This window comes from Callorhinus ursinus, unplaced genomic scaffold, assembly GCF_003265705.2.
Source record: "Callorhinus ursinus isolate GAN/ISIS: 27379988/994484 unplaced genomic scaffold, GSC_fseal_2.0 scaffold10, whole genome shotgun sequence".
NCBI lineage: Eukaryota > Metazoa > Chordata > Mammalia > Carnivora > Otariidae > Callorhinus > Callorhinus ursinus.
Window position 1 is genome coordinate 76,521,500 of NW_027397072.1, and position 23,779 is coordinate 76,545,278.

The following is a 23,779-nucleotide window of genomic DNA, read 5'->3' on the forward strand; positions in this document are numbered from 1 at the left end:
GAGCTGGAAATTGTTTCTCTGGATATGTGAATTTATGGAGCGTGCTCTGTTGGAAAAAAGTATCAAGGATAAGCCTCTTGAGGATCATAACTAATAGAGCTAATATCTTCAAGGGTCACCAAATTATTCTTCTGAGACACTGAATGGCACAACTTACTCTTAGATATAAATCACAAATGTGGAAAATGTAGCATATGACAAAAAGGGCAAACTTGATAATATAAGTACTATACTTATACTTCTCAAATAATTACCCTGAGGGATGATCATTAATTCATCTTTGCCATACTCTTGGTCATTATTATGAGCTGTGGTAAGATGATTAGTCAGAAAGCACTGTTTCTGGGGAAATCATCAGAGACCACTAAGAAAAGTATTGCTGAGGAATAATACTGCACGAGACAGAAGTCCAGTGGCCAAGCAAAAAAAACTGCCAAATAAAAAGAATATAAGCAAGTACCACAGAGGAATTAAGAGAGCGACTTAATAATGCAGAGCTGGGAGAATGTGGACATCCCAGATGGTTGGAGAGGGCTGAGGTGAGTTCTCTTTCTACAGCAACACCTAGCAATGCCTGAAGGGCACAGCGAAATTAAAATCACACATGGGCATGTTATCCATTAATGAGAATACCTTGTTGGGCTCCGGGGTGGCTCAGTCAGTTAAGCGTCTGCCTTCAGCTCAGGTCATGATCCCAGTGCCCTGGGATCGAGCCCCACGTCAGGCTCCCTGCTCAGCAGAGAGCCTGCTTCTCCCTCTCCCTCTGCCTGCCGTTGTGACTATCTGTGCTCTCTCTGTCAAATAAATAAATAAAATCGTTAAAAAAAATAAGAATACCTCGTTTTTTAAGGCGTAATTACAAAGTACTTTTCACATCAGTTATCTTTTAGACTTCACAAGAGCCTCATGAGATGAGAGGTGTATTATTAGCTCCATTTTTATAGATGAGGAAACAAAGGCCTAGAGAGGTTAAATCATTTTCCCCGAGGTCACCTGCTGGGTCTTGACTGGCTGTGAAGCCTGTGCTCACAGCAGGCCAGTGTTTCTCGACCTCAGCACTACTGACATTTGGGGCTGAATGATTCCTTGTCTTGGGGGACTATCCTTTGCGCACCGTAGGATGTTTAGCAGCATCTCTCACCTCTACTCACGCCCCCTTTCAGTCATGGCAACCAAAAAATGTTTCTAGACATTGCCAAATGTCTCACAGGGGCAAAATCACCCCACATTTAGAACCACTGGCCTAAAGAGTCAAGTTCCTCAATAGGAACCTAGTGGGCACCAAGAGGAATGTCCTGTCGCAATCAGCTTCGTATCTGGCCAAGAAGGCTTGTTTATGGTGGAAAATGCATAACAACGTCTCCTGAATTTGGTTCTCACACCCTTCCAGCAATAAAGGGAAAGGGGACTGGCCAAAATGGATTATGGATGGTGACTTAGAAAGAGCTGTTGTCTCGTTCAGCCAGTTATTCAGCAAATAAACATAACCATTCCTGGGAGAATGGTTTCATAGAGGCACCAGTGTTTGAGCTGAAGTAGGTTGAGAGGGAAGATCACAAGTTTCCTGGAGATGAGCTTGGAGGGTTGAGGAATTCATGTAGATAACACCACTCGTTGGTAGGCTAGGAATAGTGAGCGGGCTGATGGCCCAGGCCACAAACATATTCTGCCTGGAGGACTTGCATTCATTGGTCATTTTACTTTGTAAGCCAGCCTATTTGCAAGCAGTCTTGGTGTTTACTTTCACTATGGAGTTAACTATTGCCTTGAAAGTACTGTTTATCTCAACCCACATGGTAATTGCCTTAAATTTAAAATCAAATCAACAAACTTTTGCATTCCAGTAAGGCTCTGTAGGAGATAAAATGACATGGTTTACACAAAAAGATAAATAGCAATCAAGGCAACATATCTTAGGTGCCAAATGAGTGGTTCAGATAAATACTATGGAATGAGAGGCTGGAGAGATTGCACTACCTAGAACTGTCAGGGAGGACTTCACCAAGGGGCCCAATGAACTGAGCCTTAATGGATAAGTGGAAATAATATGAAATCTGTATAATGGACTGGGGAATCACACAGCACACCCCCCCTGCCAGTACATTTTAGATGCTTGTCTTAATACCATCTAGTCTCATTATTTTGGAATATGTCTAATAGCAGATATGAAATCCATTTAGAGACTCGTCCATGATAATTGTCCACAGTTCATTGTCAGGAAAACTCATAAGCAAAAAGGGTTTTTTGAGGAAGTTCGTAAGGATTGGTTTCACTGACCCCTTTGTTCCCAGTTAGACTCACAGAATCACCCTTCTCTGAAGAAAGTTGCCCTCATTGGAAACTGGGCTCAAGATTTGGAGAGACCTTACTGCAGCCTGTGTATATGGCTTTGCGCATTTCACATACTCAGCTGGGTGATGAGGGAGGCCGTTATCAACAAGGAGGACAGAGGCTTTTGCTTCTCAAGACACTGCCTGGATTATTCCATGAATCCCCAGCCATCCAGGAGACTTTTATAAAGTCTTTTATGAGACTTTATGCAAAAAATGCATAAAATGGACACAGCAGATGTTCCTGTATTCACTGCAGGAGGTGTTGAGTGGCAAATGAACAAACAAACGGGGTAGGAGGGAGCCACCCAAATCTCCGTTCCTAGGGGCTTAGAGGAATCCTTTTTCTCCTTCCTCCATGTGAAAATATAAACAGTTGTCACTTTTTGACTTATAAAGATTCACAGTCTTTTCCTTTTGTTTACTTTGATGACCTTTGAAATAAGCTGCAACCCAAAGACTCAAAAAAAATTTTTTTCCATCTTCATTTTTCATAAAGAGGAGTCTCTGTTACCACAGTGTGCTGGAAGCCAACAGACTCCCGAGACTGGCTCTCACCCAGGCCCAGCTTGCAAGGCCTTCTGCCCCAAATCCCCTCACTGGGTAGCTAGCTCAGAGTAATGTGCATTAGCAGCCTGAGAGCATGCTAAAGGCCTGTTTTCTATGGGTCAGCTCTTTTTATAAGGCAAATTTTACAGCTGCTCTAAAATCTGGGAAATGCAAATTAATATAATAACTTTGTATTTCCTTTCCCTGCCGGGGAGCCAGCCCTGGAGATAGGACTGCCGCTCTCAGGTATGCTGTTGCCCCCCAAGCTCTACCCCCCCAGCCCCCTGTGGCCAGCCTTCTCTACCCTCAATGAGTCTCTCCTTTGAGCTGCTCTGCACCCACACTGGGCACAGATCTGAAGTCCGAGGAGGGCAGGAGCAGCCTTGGGAAAGTCGTAACGTCTTCTCTTTCATGCTTTGAAAAGTTCCTTTTCTTGGTGAGAAATGCCACCCAGCCACCTGCGCCAGTAATGTAGCGTGTGAATTTTCATACTGAGTATGGAGTTGAGGGATACATGATAAAAAGAGTATTGTTTAGCTTATATTGTTTCTGACTCCAAAAATAATGCATTCTTCCTTTGTGGTCCTAGGACAGTCCTGTATCTTCGTTGTGGTGGTAGTTACACAAATCTGTGCATGGGGTGAAACTGCCCCCCCACACACGTATGAATACATGTCAGAACTGGCAGATCATTAATAGCAGTGCCAATGTCCATGTTCTGGCTTTGAGACGGTACTACAGTCATATAAGATGTCACAGGGGAAGCTGAGTGAAAGGCACACCAGCTCTACCATTTTTGCAGTTGTTATGAGGCTCTAATTACTTCAAAATGGAAGGTCAAAAAGAAGTAATGCATTCTTATTGTAAAATATTCTAAATTACAGAAATATGTGATATTGAATATAAAAATTCTACCCCCACTGTTAACAATTTGGCATCAATGAAAATAGGATCGTGCTATTTTTGCAGCTTGCTTTTTCACTTATCAGTACGTCTTGGAGGTAATTTCATGTCAGTCCAAATAAATTTATAACTTATTTTTAATACCTCTATAGCTTGAGCATATATGATGGGATACTTGAAGTAATACCCCATAATTTTTTCAACTGGTCCTGTACTGGCTGTTTCTAAATTTTCCTGTTCTAGTCAGTGCTGCTGAGGATCATCCTTGGGCATCTCTATCTTTGCCCATACCTCTAAGTGTTTCTATGAAATAAATTCCTAAAAGTGAGGATTGCAGGACTGAAGAAGTGCCTATTTTCCACTTTGATAGCAACCGCCAGACTTCCAACTCCGGGGGTTACCATTTGTACAGAATACATCATATGTGCAACAAAATGGCCCTGCTGATTACTCCCCAAAAAGACTGTGATGATTTATACTCCCACCAATGATGAAAGAGAGTGTCTGTTGTTTTACCCAGTAATGAATTGGGTCCTACCCTTAAAAGAAAAAAATTCAGTGCAAATCAATTTAAAAATACATATATATTGCTTTAATTGCACTTCCTTAACCATTAATGAAATTAAACATTTCTTCATGTGTTTATTGGCTATTTGTATTTCATCTGTGAATTGCTTGTTTATATTCGTTGCTGAATATTTGCAGTTCCCAAAGTGTGTGCCAAAGCGCTGTAGGATATTTTAAATTTTTGAGAGTAGCACAATGACACTTGCCACCTGTGAGATACTGTGTGAACCACTAGCTTGAAATAACTTACAGTTATCAACATTAGCTCACACTATGCTCCTTTTGATGATGCCATACATCTTTGCAAAGTTGAGTATTTGAAAGTTGCTGTGGTAAAAATCAAGTACCATGGGAAAATCAATGGGGAACAGGAATGAGGGTGGTGGAGGCTTGGGAAGTTCTCAAGTATCCAACAGGCACACACATCTCATTAGTAAATAATTGTGGTTATTAAAGAATGAAATCAAAATATTTTTTCTTTCAACTTATGTCTATTATTTTTTTGAACAGTTTCTAAGTTGTTATGGCATAAATACTTATTAGGTTGTTTGGACCTAACTACTTAATAAATGGAACAATTAGGTTATATATTTTGGCCTAGAGACACCATGAAAAAATTATTGAGGTGTAAGGGTGCTATGAATGGAGAAAGCTTGTAATTCCCTGTCATATTTCATTCTATTACTTTCATTTTTGTTATCGATTTGCAAGAGGTTTGTTCCATAGAGGAATTAGCAAATGTTTTACCCCTTGTTTTTTACTTTTGAATATTCCTATTAATTTTTGCTATACAAAAGATTTCAGTTGTTATGTTGACATACATCTTTTTTGTGTGTGGCTTTGTTTCATTCTTAGAAAGCCCATTTTTACCTTAAGATTATAAAATGTTTTCCTGTTTTCTTCTAGCACATTTTTTAAAATTTTATTTTATTATGTTAATCACCATACGTTACATCATTAGTTTTTGATGTAGTGTTCCATGATTCATTGTTTGCGTATAACACCCAGTGCTCCATGCAAAATGTGTCCTCCTTAATACCCATCACCGGGCTAACCCATCCCCCCACCTCCCTCCCCTCTAAAACCCTCAGTTTATTTCTCAGAGTCCATAGTCCCTCATGGTTCGTCCTCCCCTCCGATTTCCCCCCCTTCATTTTTCCCTTCCTACTATGTTCTTTTTTTTTTTTCTTAACATACAATGTATTATTTGTTTCAGAGGTACAGGTCTGTGATTCATCAGTCTTACACAATTCACGGCACTCACCATAGCACATACCCTCTCCAATGTCCATCACCCAGCCACCCCTTCCCTCCCACCCACCACCACTCCAGCAACCCTCAGTTTGTTTCCTGAGATTAATAAGAGTCTCTTATGGTTTGTCTGCCTCTCTGGTTTCATCTTGTTTCATTTTTTTCCTCCCTTCCCCTATGCTCCTCTGTCTTGTTTCTTAAATTCCTCAAATCAGTGAGATCATAGGATACTTGTCTTTCTCTGATTGACTTATTTTGCTTAGCATAATACCCTCTAGTTCCATCCACGTAATTGCAAATGGCAAGAGTTCATGTTTTTTGATGGCTGCATAATATTCCATTGTATATATATACCACATCTTCTTTATCCATTCATCTGTTGATGGATATCTTGGTTCTTTCCATAGATTGGCTATTGTGGACATCACTGCTATAAACATTGGGATGCATGTACCCCTTTGGATCACTACATTTGTATCTTTGGAGTAAATACCCAGTAGTGGCAATTGCTGGGTCGTAGGATAGCTCTGTTTTCAACTTTTTGAGGAACCTCCATACTGTTTTCCAGAGTGGCTGCACCAGCTTGCATTCCCGCCAACGTGTAGAAAGGTTCCCCTTTCTCCGCATCCCCGCCAACATCTGTCGTTTCCTGACTTGTTAATTTTAGCCATTCTGACTGGTGTGAGGTGGTATCTCATTGAGGTTTTGATTTGAATTTCCTTGATGCCGAGTGATGTTGAGCACTTTTTCATGTGTCTGTTGGCCATTTGGATGTCTTCTTTGCAGAAATGTCTGTTCGCGTCTTCTGCCCATTTCTTGATTGGATTATTTGTTCTTTGGATGTTGAGTTTGTTAAGTTCTTTATAGATTTTGGATACTAGCCCTTTATCTGATAGTCATTTGCAAATATCTTCTCCCATTCTGTCGGTTGTCTTTTGGTTTTGTTGACTATTTCCTTTGCTGTGCAAAAGCTTTTTATCTTGACGAAGTCCCAGTAGTTCATTTTTGCCCTTGTTTCCCTTGCCTTTGGCGATGCGTCTAGGAAGAAGTTGATGGGGCCGAGGTTGAAGAGGTTGCTGCCTGTGTTCTCCTCAATTCCTGTCTCATATTTAGGTCTTTCATCCATTTTTTTTTAAATTTTTTTTATTGTTATGTTAATCACCATATATTACATCATTAGTTTTTGATGCAGTGTTCCATGATTCATTGTTTGTTCATAACACCCAGTGCACCATGCAAAACGTGCCCTCCTCAATACCCATCACCAGGCTAACCCATCCCCCCACCCCCCTCTTTCATCCATTTTTGTGTGTGGTGTAAGGAAATGGTCCAATGTTTTCTCCTAACACTTTTATAGTTTCTTTTTTTATGTAAAATAAATTTTACATCTAAAATTTATTTCAGTGCAAGACTTTGGGTAGGGACCCATTTGTATTATTTCCCTAAGACCTAGTTGGTTGTCTTAATACCTTTTGTTGAATAAGTTGGTCTCTTCACTACTGTGTAAATGTCACTTTTACCATCCTCTGAATTTCCAGCAAACTTATTTCTGGACTCTTGATTCTCTCCCTTACAGTACTTAGTGTTCTATCTTGGATTTTATGCATTTTATTTATTTATGTACATAACTTACCCCTGTTCTACATCATAAGCTTTTTACGCATATTGAATCTCTGTGGCCTAGAGCTGTTTTCTTTTCTCTCTCCCTCCTTCCCTCCTAAAGCCTTTTTCCAAAACTTTTATTACAGAAAAATTTAAATATACACAAATATAGGCAGAATAATATAATGAATCTCATGTACCCATCACTCAGCTTCAACAGTTACTGATTTATAACTATTATTGTTTCATTTATTCCACCACCAGCTTCCTTCCTCCTGTATTGCTAAAGTTAACTGTCTAGACTGAACAAATTATCCGTGTTATTTTTCAGTAAGTTTTGGTACCTCAAAAAGATCCTTATTGATCTCAGTATTGTCTTTAAGGAAACTCAATAGTTGAAGATCCAGATAGATAGAAAAGATAAACTAGCAAGTATAATAAAGCTTCCCCTAAATAAGTTAAACTGGGATTTATTTTACAAATAAGTAGTTTGTAATTTAAAACATTTTTACATAGCTTTACAGAAATATATTTGTGTTCCAAAGTTAGGAACTCTTTGGTTAGAACAGATATTAACATCAGTGTGTAGTCAATTGTTTTTGTGTTTTTAAAGATTTTATTTTGGGGGTGCCTGGTTGGCTCAGTCAGTTAAGCATCTTTTTGGCTCGGGTCATGATCCCAGAGTCCTGGGATCGAGCCCCATGTCGGGCTCCCTCCTCAGTAGGGAGTCTGCTTCTCCCTCTGCCTCTCCCCCAGCTTGTGCGCGCTCTCTCTTTCTCTCTCTCTCTTCCCCCCACTCTCTCTCTCAAATAAAATCTTAAAAAAAAAGATTTTATTTTTAAGTAATCTCTGCACCCAGTGTGGGGCTCAAACTCAGAACCCTGAGATCAAGAATTACATGCTCCACTGACTGAACCAGGCTGGTGCCCTAGTAAATTGTTAATTCTTTACATGCAAGCCTTTGTTGATATGTTGGGTTAACACTGAATACCTTTGACATCACTTTCTAAACTTCACTCTTACCCAGTAGCTTGGGGCCCTTGATGCTTCTTCTGCGTGAGGGGACTCCTAATTGCATGGTAAAATTTGTAGCACCAGGCCAGCGATGATCTAAGACAAATGAATACTCACTGTCTCATTAACACTGTGTGGTTCTCCCAGCCCCTTTGCATGGGGACCCTGCAGAGAGGTCACCTTTAGCACCCTGGGTGCTGCTGTGAACATAGGTTCTGCCCCTGCCACCCCTGGCAAGGAGGCATGGTACAGTTCCAAATCAGTAAATACTCCATTCATGGAGCCCCTCTCTCCACCAGACAAAGCTACCTATCCTTGGGACCCCAGGGACTGTAAAGAACAGAACATAGTCCTTGCCTTCAAAGAGCTGTACTTCAGGAAGGGAAATTGTAGATTGATAACCATGATGACAGGATTTAAAAAAATTTTTTTTAAATCAAATGAAATGAGCTGTTGGGCACTGAGTAAGAAAAGAGTATGTGTTGGTGGCGGGGAGGGGGGATGGCGGTTGATGAAAGAAGAGGAAGGTTTTATGGAGGAGGTGGTGTTAGCTGGGCCTTACAGTATGAATAGAATTTAAATAGGCAGAGTTGGAGAGGGTGGTGGCGGGAGAAATAGAAGGAACATCCTGGACAGAAAAGCATTTATAGGTTATCAGGAATGGGAAATTGTCCCATTTAGCCACAAAATAGATATGTGAAGTAGAGGAAGAAGGAGGTAAAACAAGAAAGGTAGGTCAAGACTTCAGTGCCCAGCGAAGTCTTCAGGCGGTTGGGAGTCACTGAAGGATTTTGAACTTGGGAGTGATACAGTGAGGGCTTTAAGGAAGTTTCTCTGCAGCCATGTGCAAAATAAGCTTTGGCGGCGGAGACCAGTGAGTTGTTTTCATCTTCTAGGCATAAGATCTTCGGTTCCTGAACTAGAACAAGGGGAGTATTAATAGAAAGGAGGGAATGCATTGACACACAAAGTGACTTTTAAGGGCCTTACACACTTTGTGTTTGCGTACATTTTAGTCCTTAAAGAGATTCATGGGCCTATTTCCTGCAATTCTCTTTCCCAAGCCAGTGTCAGCTAGGAAGTAATTACACTTCATAATTAGCACCCTTTTCCTGGCAGCGACAACACAACACAGCCAAGTGTCACCTTTTGGGAACTTACCAAGACCTTCCTGAGGATGTGTTCTCATCTGATTAACAGGTTGAGGTTTGGAGGAGTAACCACTTGAAATGCTTCCCCACCTGCCCTCTAGCATTGGTACATGTGAGTGGCACATGCCCACCAAGCCCTTTCTAGTAGGGATGACCAGGTTGAGTAGCTGAATCCCAGGGTCATGCCTCCTGTCCACAGGGTTGTCGATAAAAAAAGAAAAATATGCTGAGCTCTCTGCACAGATGACATAGGCAGCTACATATACCCAATGAGGACCATTGCCTGCAATATAGAAGTCAGAGGCTGGGGGGGGCGGTGCCCTGAAAAGCCTGTGGTCTGGTTGGGGATAAGATTAATGGGCCTGAAGCAGAAAACAATTAAATCCTAACCCTCATTGTAATGATTAGGAAGGATATATAAGTTAGAGAACTCTTCTGTCTCTCACTTCCATCTGCTACCCCCTCACATACACACTTACCCTGTACACACATACAAACGCAGTCTACCTTTTAAATATTTTTTGCTGTATGTCTTTCTCCACATTTATATGATTAAGCATGTTTCTGTGAATTAGAAAGTTTAGATTCCTCCCTCAGTCATCCCCCTTCTCACACCCCCCCCTTTCAGCCTGACTTAAAGCCATAAAATACTTCTGCCTGCCTGCCTTTCGTTCTGTTTGTATGAATTAAGTCGACAGGATAAATATTCACATTCCCAACTACAGGCTGAAACAATGTTTGCCTGTTCTGCCCAGTGAGTCGAGAGAAAAAGGGGGCCTGACATCACCCTATACTGTACATTCCCGGCATAGATCATTTATTTAAGTCCCTGAAAAAATACAGATGTTTTACCAGCCGAAATAAAATCCTGTGTAAACACTGGGCTTGGAAAAATGTGGCTCTGACTTAGCTGTGGGGGTTGGAGCAATGCAGAGAGAAGCCTAGGCAAAATGGCAGATACAGAAATTTTATACTCGGCTGAATGTGATAGGGGCAAAAGCGTTCTCCCAAAGTCTGCATGCTGCAAAAGAAGAAGAAGGGGATTTGTTTATAAGAAAATACAGTTGCAAAAAGTGGATAGATTCCTTGATCCGCAGAGTTTGGGATTTTTAATGATTACGATACGTGGAGCTCATTTGTATCTGACCTCTGAAATGGGCATCTTTTTTCTCTTTGGAGTTGTCCTTTTTCACAGCCTGCCTAACCTGGGCCTGTTATTACTGGATCCTGCTGTTTCTGGAGCTCAGCTGCTGTTGATTTTATAAGGGGGAAAATTGCCTGGAAGCCATGCTTGGTGAAGAGGAAAACCCATCTCAGCGTTGCATTCCCAAACAGCCATATATCATCTTGATCTTGTCTAACACAGGTCACTATTTTCGTCTAGCAGCATAAACCAGACATATTTTACTGGTGCAGTGCAAGTTTTTTCAGGGATCTGCCTCATGACTCTTTTTCGGCCTGTGGCATTTATTCAAAGAGCATTACATTTGCTCTTGTGGAGTCACTTTTAAGATTCAAAGCTGCCCAAATGGACCCCGTGCTTTACACAGATGCTCGGGGGCTCCCCTGAGTCTCTGTGTTTATTTTTTTTTTTTTATTTTTTTAAGATTTTATTTATTTATTTGACAGAGAGAGAGAGAGACAGCAAGAGCAGGAACACAAGCAAGGAGAGTGAGAGAGGGAGAAGCAGGCTTTCCCCAAGCAGGGAGACCGATGCGGGGCTCAATCCCAGGACCCCGGGATCATGACCTGAGCCGAAGGCAGACGCTTAACGACTGAGCCACCTAGCGCCCCGAGTCTCTGTGTTTAGAGTGGGGTTGGGGGTGGGCAAAGAGTAACTGCTTCCCGGTTCTCTAGACTTTCCTTCGGTCCTCTGGGAGATTCATCAGGGCTTGCATCTCAGGGGCAAGAATGCTGACGCACTCCCCACTGCTGCCTGGCCTCCCCTGCTGAGGGCATCTCCTAGTGGTCCCATTGCCTGCGATAGTCCTGGGCGGTGCTGCTGGTGTGCACTTGACGGTTGGCATGTGCTTTCTTTCTGACCGGGTCACAACCGTCTTAAGTCAGCAAAGCTTTCTGCTGCTTTTTTTGCCAAAGACACCTCTGAGTCCACTCTAGTCTTTCTCTTAAGGGCCTGTAGAAGCTAGAGGCAACCCACTGCCCTGCTTCCTCCCATGGTGGTCATTCATAGAGCTCCTTTTCACTCCCAAAAGAATTCTTGCTATGCAAGATAAATTACCCCTGACTAGAGCAGTCATCACGCGGATGTTCCTAACCAAACTCCTGAGGTCCCCTTCCCTCATTCCCAAACCTGCATATTCCCTTGTGGTCACTGTCTTGGACGATGGCTTTCCATCACCAGCTGCCTGAGTGAAGAGGCTCTTTTCTGACCTTCAACTCCACGTCTAAACGCCAAGTTGCCAAATCCTGCTTCTTCAGCTTCTAAAATGTCTCTCAAGTGTATCCTTTCCCTCTCCATTCCACTCCTTTTACCATCTAGATTGGGGCTCTCACAAAATCAGAGTCCTACCAGCGCCGGGCAGATGAGTGACTGAAGGGGAACTGTTAGAAACACACAGCCCTCCCTCTTGGTCCAATCCTTTGTTTCTAAACTTTTGATAGAGATTTGGGTTCAGCAAACACTTCGTTTTCCTCTTGATTCTCCAAAAGTTTAAAAAAAAACAAAAGGCAAGAAAGCAGTGATAAATGACGCTGACACTCCACCTTAGCCCCATGGTGAACCTGCCCCCGCAGGTGCTTGTTGCCCCGCAGGAGTGCGGGCCCGCAGTCCCCAGGTCTTCTGATTTTTCAAAAGAAGTTGGAAATCAGGATGATTTTGGTGTGAAATCTCCCAATTCGTAAGTGACAGGTTGAAAAATACTGTGCAGGTCAAAGAAAACATCTGCAGCCACTTCGGGCCCACCGCCATCCTTGGCTTTCAGCTTCTGGCTTCGACCCTGACCACCTGTAGTCTAGACCGATAGCAGTCTTGGTCATCCTGCCCCCTCTTATCCAGCCTCCACACTGTCTTGGCCTTTCCTTTCCACATTACAGATCTGATTATGTGAGCGCTGATCCTCCTCATTCCAACCCAGCCTCTCTTTGCAGCTGTGTCTCTTACCACCCTGCACACACCCTGGCTGTGCTGTCGCCACACACAGCTACTTGCTGTCCCCTGAGCAGTCCTAATATTTTCTTTCCATTCATAGGATTTTTTAAGAACAATCACAGATTTACAGAAAAACTGAGCAGGTAGTACAGAGAGTTCCCATATATTCCTTTCCTCCCCAGTTTTCTCCTGTTATTAATATCTTGCATTAGAGTGGTATGCTTGTTACAATTAATGAACCAGTATTGACACATCATTATTAACTAAACTCCATAGTTTACATTAAGGTTTATTCTTTTTGTTGGCAATACTGTTGCCATTTTTAACATTTAACATTTTTTTATAATTCAGTTTCTTCTCTGCTTGCATGGTCTTCCCCAGATTCTGACCAGATTTGTTTAAGGGTTAAATAGGAATATTACTTTTTTCTGCAAAGCCTTCCTGAATGTTTATTTTTGGAATGGGGGCTAAAGGGTGGGGGCAGACAGAAAAAGGAAGAGAACTAACATTTTTATCAGGTGCCTAATGGGTGCCAAGTACTATATAGTCCTTTAAATCTCTCTACAGTCCTATAAGCCAGAGACTGTTATATACCGTTTACCGTGAGGAAGCAGAGGTTAAATAAGTTGCCCCACGCCTCATAGCTAGTAACTGGGTTTACACCCATACGCACCTGGCTCCCAAGCGTGCACCTCTCCCACAGGGCTGCATCCCCTCCACTGACCTGGCCTCTCCCTGCTGCAGGGAGGAGTGCGGTGCTGTTCAGCTGTGTCCCCACTCCTTACCTGGGGTTGCGGGAGCTCCCCAAACCCAAGGGCATGTGTCCTACAGGCAGAGTCAGTATAGGAAGAGGCACCACACAGCAAAATCAATTCAGCAAATGTTCGTTGCATTCCGGCTGTGTGCTGGGCTTGGTCAAGGGTGAGGTCAAGCATAAGAGGACAGGGATGGCAATGCCGCCACGCAGGTTCTAAATCAAGACCAGGCAGGGGCAGGGAAGCTGTGGATTTTCCGCTTATCCGTGACTAGAGTGTAAGCTGCGGGGAGCAGGCGCTCCTGTGTTCTGTGCCACGGCTCCTAGGACAGCGCCTGGTAGTAATTGTTGTTTAGTAAGTATTTGTGGACTGAATATTTGAATCCTATTGCAAATCTGGGAGACCTAAAGTAACACTTCACTTCTCGGAGCTCTCCCATGCATTCTGTTGGTCATGCAGCTTCGGTTTCTGTTTGGTTCAGTGCAGTCCTGTATTACAGGCTGTTTGCAAATTATCCCAGGCCTGGCCTAGACCACACTCCTAGCCCAGAGGTTCTCCTGGACCAGAACTTTCTCGGAGAAGGGGGAAAGGAGGAGGAACTGCCTTGTCCCCCGCCGTCTTTTCCAAGCTGATGGACAAATGACCCTTCCTGGAAGCTGGCTGCCTGGTGCTCCTGGACCTGACCTTGGATCGTAGTTCCAGAGGCCTGGCCCCACCCCTGGACTTCACACCAAAGGATGGCCTCATTTTTCTTGGACAAATTAAAACAGACCCTCTAAATGTCGTGGGAAGGTAGCCGTGTATTCAAATATAGTCATTAATTTTCTCAAAAAAGAACTGATCTCAAACACACTCACTTGTTTCAGACATGGGCTTACAAAACTTTTCTCTCCTCCCCCCCCCCCCCCTACTTTTCCCCTTCCTCCCCTTCCCTGCCCGGTTTTCCCTTGCCTTCTGTGACCCTGTCTTTCACGTCTCTCTCTCTCTGTCTCTCCTCCATGTTTCTTTCCACCATGGTTCTCATAAGTGTACCTCCCTCTGCAGTTGTCCCATGTAAATAGATCGCTCTCTGTTCCTGGTGAATAACCAGGATCACAATTGTTGTCTGGGTTGTGCCCAAGGTGACAGAATTGATGGACCTGGAGGTTGATTTTCATAAACCAGAGCTACCAAGCGTTTCAAAAACAGCCTTGTTTTTGCCAAGTAAGGTGAGCAAATATAGGACTAAGTTTAAACATCCATCAGGACTTATTTTTGAGGTGATTGCTTCTAAATGAGAGGCATTTGAAAATCTCACAGCTTTCTTTACAAGTAAATTCCACGCTCATGTATTTTGCTGGTGTCTGCTGATTAATTACCATCCTGTGACACCATGAAAAGCCCTGGTGGTTGGTTTTTTGCAGCTGTGGAGAGAAGTAAAGCAATGCCCAGTGACTTTGACAACTCTTTCAGGGTATCGGGGATTCAAGCAGAGGGAGGTGTGTTTTTTCACTCTGGCAGTCACCACATAAGAACAGAAGCCCCAGCCAGACCCATTTCTCCAGACTTCACGACCTGTGGTGTGGGTCCCTGCAGGGGTGTGGTGAAGTAGTGATACTTGATCTGTTGCCTCTGAAATAACAGATCCATTATTAGAGAAAGCATTTTCAGTCTCCACATCGGGACTTGCGTGCAGTCTCCTATACAATTACGTCTGTTTAGACCCCTCCCAAAATTAAATAAATAATAATAATAACAGTTACATATAATAATCACAATTTTTTTTTTAATTCTCTAAACAGAGGTGCTCCGGATGTATTTGTTGTTGGTAACTGCAGATGTCTGACCCAGGAAAACTGCTAGCTCATTCCCGTTCAGGCTCTGATGATTCTGGGTCTCTTTTATCTTGGCCTCCTGCTTTTTGTCCTTATTCGCTTCCCTATTTAACTCTCACTTAGGCTCCTCATCGGCAGGAGAGGAAGAGAGGAAAAAGTTGAATCTTGTCGCTTTGAAAGAGTCACCTGTAGCTCTGGCGAAGGATACAGTAGGGGAGGGAACCAAACATTATTAAAATGGACTTTCCAAGTTCTCGGTGTGTTTATGCGTACCAGCTTTGCTCCGCCCACCGTCTCCGCCTGATTGAGATGAGACTGCAGGAGCTCTCTGCCATGCCTCTTTGTACTCCTTGGCACCGGCTAAGGTCAGAGGATCTCATCTGTGCCTTAGTCCTCTCTCTCCGCTGCAGGTTTATACTCCTCACAGAGTGTTGTTGGTGTCATCACGGAGTGTGAATCCACGACATGCTCACATGAGCCGCACACACGCGCACGCACACACACACACACACAGGCACGCGCGTGTGTCTGCTGGATCTGTGGCCTTCATTCTAAATAGAGGCAACTAGAGGATTTGTCTTTCTCTGCTCAATTCTCATACATAATGTCATGTCAGCATTAGAATAGTTTGTATCCATTTGGCTGCTTCCGCACGTCTCAGTGGGGAACTGCGAAAAAAATTGAGATCGTTTACAAATATCACTGTCCCGTGTTTGCAAAGGCAGGCATCTTCGTGGCCTGCTGCTTTGGCCAAGACGGTTCTGACAAATCCAACACACAAACCAATTTGGACTCTGAGACAGCTGATTTTTCCTCTGCAGTAAGACTTTGACTTGAAAACGTACATTTTTTTTTCATGTGAGACTGCTCACCTAGAGCAAGATGTTTGCCTTTCTTTGCTAAAATCATTTTCTTGGCTGTTGTAACGAATAAGCTCTTGTATCAAATGAGTGTTCAGTCACTGAGTAGTCAGTCACTCTTGTTTGGAATTGCGCAGGGGACCCAGAGTAGAGGTAGGGATCAAGGGCACAGGTTTCTTGTCCCTTGCTGCGTCCTCCCAAAACCAGCTTGCTTCCTGCGTGGAGACCAGAGCCACATTCTACAGGTGTCTGTTTTCTTTGAGGGGAATATTTTGAGGAAACCTAACAGGGGAGGAACTGAACATTGAGGAAAAATATATTTTCACAGCAGGATATTGCTTTTTTCTCTTTTCTGGTTTAGGTTTTTCATTTGTTACAAGCCTGCACAGACTCCAAATACAGACTGAATGCATACTTTCAGCAGCTGCTGGCTGACGTTGCTGTTTGTACCAGAGCCAAACTCTGGCTGGCCGAGAGGTATGTTAAAACCCCACATGAGCAAAGAGTTATCAGGGGTTAGGAATACATTGGAGAATGGCTGTTTCTAGTTGTGGGAGTTTTAAAAGTCATTGGCATGCGTTTTCTAAACTTATTGGAGTATTTATCTTTTTAGAACTTTGGATTGTGGTAAGAAAGAAAAATATTTTCTTGATAATTTTTCTGAAACTGCTGCATGGCTAGGGGGCATGTAATATGGCTTTTTATCGGTCCACCAGTCAGCTTGTTTTTATTAATACCTGCCATGTGCCCAGCCCTGTGTCAGATGTGGTACAAACTCTTAGGTGCCACACGGCAATTAGAGATTGGGGTAAGACGTGAACAGGCACAGAAAGACTGGTAGGGTGTGAATAAGAAAGAGAGGTGCAAGTTGCTCCCTTTTTAGGTAGGCAGTAGAATAGCTTGAATAATGAAAGCACAGGAGGGTGGATACATTTATTTTTTCGTTCTGGCCATTGTTCACTTATTCTAAAACTTAGGACATTTGCTATGTGAACAATGCTATGGAATAAAAAGAAGCTCTCATTCAGTACACAGGGAGTCCTCTCTGTTGCAATGTGTTCAAAATCCATGTTGCAAGTCTCTGATATTGGTAGGACAGTATTACTGCAAGGGCCCCCCAGTCTGTCCTCTGTAAGTTCCAGCACAAGAGGTCCAGTAGAAGCCCACAGGCTACCACATTCCATGCCAGAGTATCTTGCGTTCGATTAGAAATCAGTGTATGGGTTTCCTAACATAGCAGCCTTTTCGTTTGTCAAAAAAATGTACTTGCGTTCACTTTTGTTGGTTCTCCACCTCACGTAGGAAGGCAGGAAATGGGCAGTACAGGCCTGCAAGTCACTGTAATACAACAAAGTCTTGTTGAACAAAGCTGACCTTTGTGTTAGGAGGTGGAAGGGATTCAAAGGTAGAGATAGAGCTCTGGCTTCAAGGAACTCATATCCAGGAGGTGAGAAAGATGTGTGAAAAGGTAATTTCCACCGCATATGGCAAGGGAAATAACAAATGTGTGTAGTAAGCACAGGAGTAGCCCAGAGGAGGGGCAGGGAAGAGCCATCAAGAGATGAGTGGCATTTCGGGGCACCTGGGTGGCTCAGTCGTTAAGCATCTGCCTTCGGCTCAGGTCATGATCCCAGGGTCCTGGGATCGAGCCCCACATTGAGCTCCCTGCTTGACAGGAAACCTGCTTCTCCCTCTTCCACTCCCACTGCTTGTGTTCCCTCTCTCGCTGTCTGTGTCTCTCTGTCAAATAAATAAATAAAATCTTTAAAAAAGAGAGAGAGAGAGAGAGATAGACAGATGAGTAGCATTTCAGCGAGCAGCCAGGGCAGGGAGAGCATTCTGGGCGCTGGTCATGTCAGTGGCAAGGACATGGCTGTGAAATGGCTTGGCAAGTATGGAGAGCGGTAAAGAAGTTAGCTCTTCTGGAACCTTGTAGAAGGTACATGAGGCTGTGGAAATCCAAGGAGGCTACACAGTGAAAGCTCCTCAAGGAAACCTCTTGGTGAAAGGGAGCCATTGAAGGATTTCTCGGTGTGTGGATGTGTGAGTCTCCATGTCTTGTCTAAGCACCTCTAGCTCTGGGCAGGGATACTGATGGGGAAATTCTCTTATGTCTGAAATGCCAGTAAAGTGATGGTTAACTCTCATTTTTAGACCAGTTTGTGTCTTCTCTCTCTTACGTAGAGAGCAGGAGTTGATTGACCATAAACTGCTTCTCTGAGCCTAGTATCATTTGCCTTCTGTGTGGCTTTTAGATAACTCCCCTAAGCTGCCTTTCTTGGGAGAATAGGGAATTGTGGTCACACGTGTGCTCTCATCTGTTTGTCAGTAGCAGGCCAGGTCTTCCCAGCTGATGTGTCTAGGGATCAGGAAGTCAGGACTCTCCAGGAACCATCCTATTGAAATTTCTGCTTCCAGCCAGGCCCGCCCCAAGACAGAATCCTAAATTTTCTGTTCTGCAAAGTGCTATAAAGGTGTTTCTGCCCTCTTAGCCTGCTGCCCTTTCATGGGTTTCAGAGAAAGTCATCATCTGCCGGCTTCCTGAGCCCACTCCTTCTTGTTGGATGGAAAGGAGGAGATGGTGTCACAGCCAGCCGTCTGAATGGACCTTCATGCTCTGCAGTCAGTGCCTAAAGATGGATGACCAAGTGCCATCAGCCTCTTCTTCAGCTGGAGAGGTCCTCCTGTCCTCTTTTAACTTTCCTTCTGGTCCCTATTGCAACTTTTCAATTAGGCTTTCAGCATCATCACCACCACCCCCACACACACACACACGTTCTCTGATTTTTCTCCGTGATTTTTCAGCCCTAGAAAACAAAAGCATGAATCACTGCAATTCACTGTGTTTCCACCTTCCTTGCCGAGAGTCCAGGAAAGCCATTTTTATGTTTCCAGTACAGTCGACTCTTTATGATCCAATTGTGAACTTTATACTTTGTGGGTGGTCTATAGGTGGTTCCTAACACCAGGCTTCCTCTTGCTCCCAAGGCACTTTTACTATATTAATCAGGATGTGTTCAGAGCCTGAAATAAAGTTTGGGAGGAAAACACACTGCTGGAGGGCCATCCATTCCAAAGCCACATATTAGTTTTTCTCTATTATCCACATCATTGACATGATAACCTTGAGGTTCCTGAATAGGAAAGGAAAGCACTGAATATAAATGATGAAGCTTCAACCTGTCCTGTGAGACACACCTGCCTGGTCCCTGAGGTCCTTTGAGGTTGTTGCCCTGGGAGGTGAGTGTCTCCACTAATACCTCCATGCTCACATGAGCCCATTCTGGGTCCTAATGGGCCCTTCTCGAAGCCGACCGCTGTGTTCACATTATCACCTGCCTTTCCCATGAAAGACATTGCAATGTGGAGTACTCCCAGTTCCACTGCTCAAGAGGCTCTTTTATGTCCCTAGCAATTTACATATGAAAGACAAATAAATGTTCCTCTGTGCCTACTAAGGATTTTCTGTATCTTTTGAGTATAAGCTATGAAACATTAATGTTACTGCCAAAAAAAAAAGGTAGTTTAAATTTTAGCACCGACACCTTTTTTCTTCTACAGTTTATTTGATCATTAGCCTGAGTTCATTCAGTCCAATAAGTACATACACATTAGTGAAGTGTGTCACTTATTTGTCTTTTTATTCGCAAAGAAGGTTTAAAAAAAAAATGTTCATTGGAGCCACTGGATAACCAATTTGGTTTTGTAAATTTTGACCCTGAAGTTGAGGGCACATAAAATAAAGACTTTTGTCATATATTTATGTTTTGACTTTGCAAGATTAATTGGGATTTATATGAGGTGGTTAAGCAATAGCCATGGAACTGTTGGGGAATTTTTGGTAATGAACAGCCAGCTGGCAACATGGCCTGAGTAGAGGCCTGGGCTTCTGCTCTATACAGGCCGCTTTTCATTCCAAGATGTCAAAGCCTTTATGGAAATCAGCTCGTTAATCCTTCACGTTCCTTCCTTCCCCTTTTGCCTCCATCCCTCCCTCCTCGGTCCAGGTCAGTGTCTTCTCTCACGGTGTGAGGACAGTTCAGCAGCTACTGAAGGAAAACGAAGCCGACTCAGGCCACAAGCGGAGCACACATGAGGCAGGTGGTGGGTGTGGAGAGGTTGGCCTCAGGCACCCCACGAGGGCACTCAGCAGCTCCCCGGCTCCCCGGCTGACGGCCGGTTCCAGCTCTGCTGCCCCAACTGGACCACAGGCCCTGCCTAAATGGGAAGGACTTTTTGAAAGCCCTGTCAAGGAGCCCTCAGGGGAGAAAAGACTTATTATTTTGATCGAGAGTTGGAATTATTATTATATTGGGCTTAAAATTTTTCAGAAATCAATTTGGTTATATAAGGAAGAAGTGCGTGTGTGTGTTTTCCTTCAGATAAAGGCGGTGAGCGCAGTGAACCATCAGGCCAAGTGCAATGGATGATGTGATGACCAGGAAGAAAAATGTGCCCTACTAAATTTTTTTTCACTTTTTTTTTCCTCAGTCATCAGCGTAGCGTATGCCTATCATAGAAAGTTAGGCAAGTATGAAATTTGGAAAAGAAGAGAATGTCAGTCTCATCCAGTCTCATCCACATCCAGTGGAAGCCACTTGTTAGTTCACAGTGTTCTGTATATACTCACTTCATCTTTTCTCCTGTGCCTTTTTTTTTTTAACATTGTTGCAGCTTTACCATATATATGTTAGAGCTTACTCTTTTCACTTAACAGTATCATGAAAGTATTGGCTATTATTGTTAAAAACTCTTTATGTTATAGCCACTATAGAAAATAGTATGGCGTTTCCTCAAAAAATTAAAAATAGCAATACCTTATGACCTAGCAATTCTACTTCTGGGTTTAGACCCAAATGAATTGAAAGCAGAGTTTTGAAGAGATATCTCTACACCCCTGTTCATAGCTGCATTTATTCACAACAGCCAAAAGGTAGAAGTAACCTAAGTGTCCGTTGATGGATGAAGGGATCAACAGTGTGGTATATATGGACAACATATGATTCATCCTTAAAAAGGAAGGAAACCCTGATACAGGCTACAACATGGATGGACCTTGAGGACATCATGCTAAGTGAAATAAGTCAGTCACAAAAAGACAATTACTGTGTGATTCCACTTCTGTAAGGTACTGAGAGTGGTCCCATTCATAGAGACAGAAAATAGAATGGTGGTTGCTGGGGGCTGGGGGAAAGGGAACGAGGAGATAGTGTTTAATGGGCATAGAGTTGTACTTTTATAAGCTGGAAAGGGTTCTGGAGTTTATGACTCCGTGTATTGGCATTTATTAAGTGCCCAGATTGGCTGATGGTGAGTTTTTACTCCAGGCAGCAGTTCTTAATGCTGATGGCTGCATATTAGAATCATCTGGAGAGGTCTTCAAACCTGATGCCAGGTCCCACCTCCAGAATGTCTGATTTTTTTTTGGTTGAGGGTGTGACCCAAGAACTGGTAGTTTCAAAACTCTCCAGGAGATTCTAAAATGCAGTTGGATTGAGAACTACTGATATGTCCTTGTGCTTCCTTGTGTCTCCCATCTCCTTGAGAGAAGATGAAGGATGAGCATTGAGTGAAATAGCCCATGTTAGAGGGCACTTGGATTTTTCTTCGGAGGCCACAGACTCATTCAAGAAAGATGGAATGACCATCCCTCCAGCCTGCTACCCAGGAGATACAGTCATTAACACTTTCGATTCAACAGGTGGGCCAGAATGAGGGGCCACGCCACTGTGTAGTTTCATACACGAGTGAACTTCCGAGATAGATTACTTAAAAGCTGCCTTAGCAAGATAGATATTTTAAATTATGTGAGTTGCCATGAAAAGTGCCAGTTAGACCTAACACTCTGGTGTGGTCTACTGTCCTGGAAGCTTATGGCTCATTTTTGTTTTTTGAGGGGCAGCTTGAAGAGAATAGGCTCATATCCGTATCACTTCACTCAACAAATACTTATTGAGCCCTGCTATATGCCAAGCTGTATTAAATACTGCAACTATCTACTAAAACCAAACTTCAGTGTAGAGAGGGCGACAAAACAGAGTCTTGTCAAATTGAATCATAGACCTCGAACTTTAGAACTAGAAGGAATCCTGAAATTTCTTGCAGTCCACTCCCATCCCCGTGCATATGGGAAAATGCCACCCAGAGCAGTTGGGGAATTTGTTTGGGCAAGGGTAAGATCCTATCTGATAACAATTAACATTTGTTGAGGACTTAGTTCCCTGCTCCTTGTGGGGCTCTTTCTGCTGGAGCCCCCTTGCCGCCATCTGTCGAGTGTTTTTGTCAAGGCTTTTGAATGACAACGCTTAAGCATTGTCAAGAATCGTGCTCCTCAGACCTTCATGTGCATGTGAATCACTTGGGGATCTCCTTAAAATGAAGACTCTCATTCAGAAGGTCTGGACTGGTGCCTAAGATCCTGCGTTTCTGACGAGTTCTCATGTAGTTCTGATGCTGCTGGTTTTGGGACACAGTACATATTTTGAGGGCCAGGGGTCACTGTGGTCATTCAGACCGTGCCTCTTTGAAATACTCCCACCTTTACACCCTCATTCTCAAAGGTCAGAGCTTGGGGACACAGGAAAAGGCTAAGACCACTGAAGGGGTCAGCCCCGAATTCTTTCCCCATCCACCTGGGATGCCCTGCACAGAGGGGCTGTATGGCCCCAGCACTTTCTATGGGGAGCCCACACTCCTTTGTCCAGTCAGCCATCCCAGTGGCCTCAGTGCCTAGGGTAGGACCAATGCTTGTTGGCATGCAGAGAGTATTAATCATTTTGAAAATAACAGTCTGATATTCTGGTGAGAAAAACAGGCTCTCAGGAATATAAGAACATGTCCCAAGGTTACAAGGAAAGCAACCTGGGGCAATAAATTTTTGAGTAAAACCATCCTGATGGGGAGAAGAAATGGTGGAGGGCGCTAATGTTTGTTGAAGACCACTCTTTGCACTAGACCTAATGATTTGTTACCCCAAGTTGATTCTCATTTGCAAAAAATATTAGCTCTATGATCCTCCCGATACAGCTTCCCCATCAGTGCTCCTGACACCCCCTGTTCCCTCCTCCACGGACTCCTCGTCCGCACCTCCATCTCTCCAATACATACCTCCAGCCACTTGTGCATCTCCTTCCCTGTCCACCCCCTTGTCCATACTCTCATCGTTCTCCCCATTTTCTTAGTTCCTGGGCTCAACTAAGAGGAGTGGTAAGCTCCTTGAAGGCCTTGGACTTAAATGTGTGAGGAAAATATGCTTATAGAGACAGAGCTGGGTCTGGCTTTTGTGCAGCAATCCCAGTCCTTCCCCAGGGGGGTCTTTGGCCAGCTGCAGAAGCTCTGGTTTGGGATTCTGTTTTGCTTCACAGCTGAAGACAGCATCTGTGTTCTAACCGCCAGATTGATCCCCACAAGAGCCTGTACCTCCCCGGGGAGAAATACTGGGTTTAGGTCTCACTCCGTTTTCCCACTGTTCCTTCGCCCTTCGCAAACCCCTCACACCTCCTGGGCCGCTCCCCTCCTGAAGGAAGAGGTCCTCCTTTCACAACTGCTCGAAATGAAGAGAGGCCTCAGCCCTTTGCCACAGCTGCAGGTTGCTGTTTCACTCCCATGCATCCAGTTGAAATGTTGAAATGCATCCAGTCAAGAAGGATTGTTAAAATATTCTGATGCTCATGTGGCGTTTTAAGGCTATCATTTGTGGTCCCTGCCAAAACTGTAAGGGAAGCAAGTCTGAACAGGGATGGTTAGTTACATAGCAAGTTTCTGGGCATTACTGGGGGTTGGGTTTTTGCTTTTTTGGTTTGTTTCTTCTTTTCTTTCTTTCTTTCTTTTCTTTCTTTCTTTCTTTCTTTCTTTCTTTCTTTCTTTCTTTCTTT

At 43.6% G+C, this 23,779-nt stretch overlaps 1 protein-coding gene across 9 annotated transcripts in view; it reads left to right on the forward strand.

Moving 5' to 3' along the window:
- The window catches only part of THADA (THADA armadillo repeat containing), a 323,626-nt gene that overhangs the window by 206,123 nt on the left and 93,724 nt on the right, over positions 1 to 23,779 (forward strand). For 6 of the 9 annotated variants that reach the window (XM_073897790.1, XM_073897791.1, XM_025868918.2 and 3 more), the window contains exon 30: positions 16,267 to 16,382. The exons of 1 other annotated variant lie outside the window; for it this stretch is intronic. In XM_073897790.1, coding sequence (XP_073753891.1) covers positions 16,267 to 16,382 — 116 coding nt within the window. Of the gene's footprint in view, positions 1 to 2,295; positions 2,937 to 16,266; positions 16,383 to 19,912; positions 20,217 to 23,779 lie in introns of those variants that run through there. 2 more of the 9 variants (XM_073897794.1, XM_073897796.1) reach the window with 2 other exon arrangements.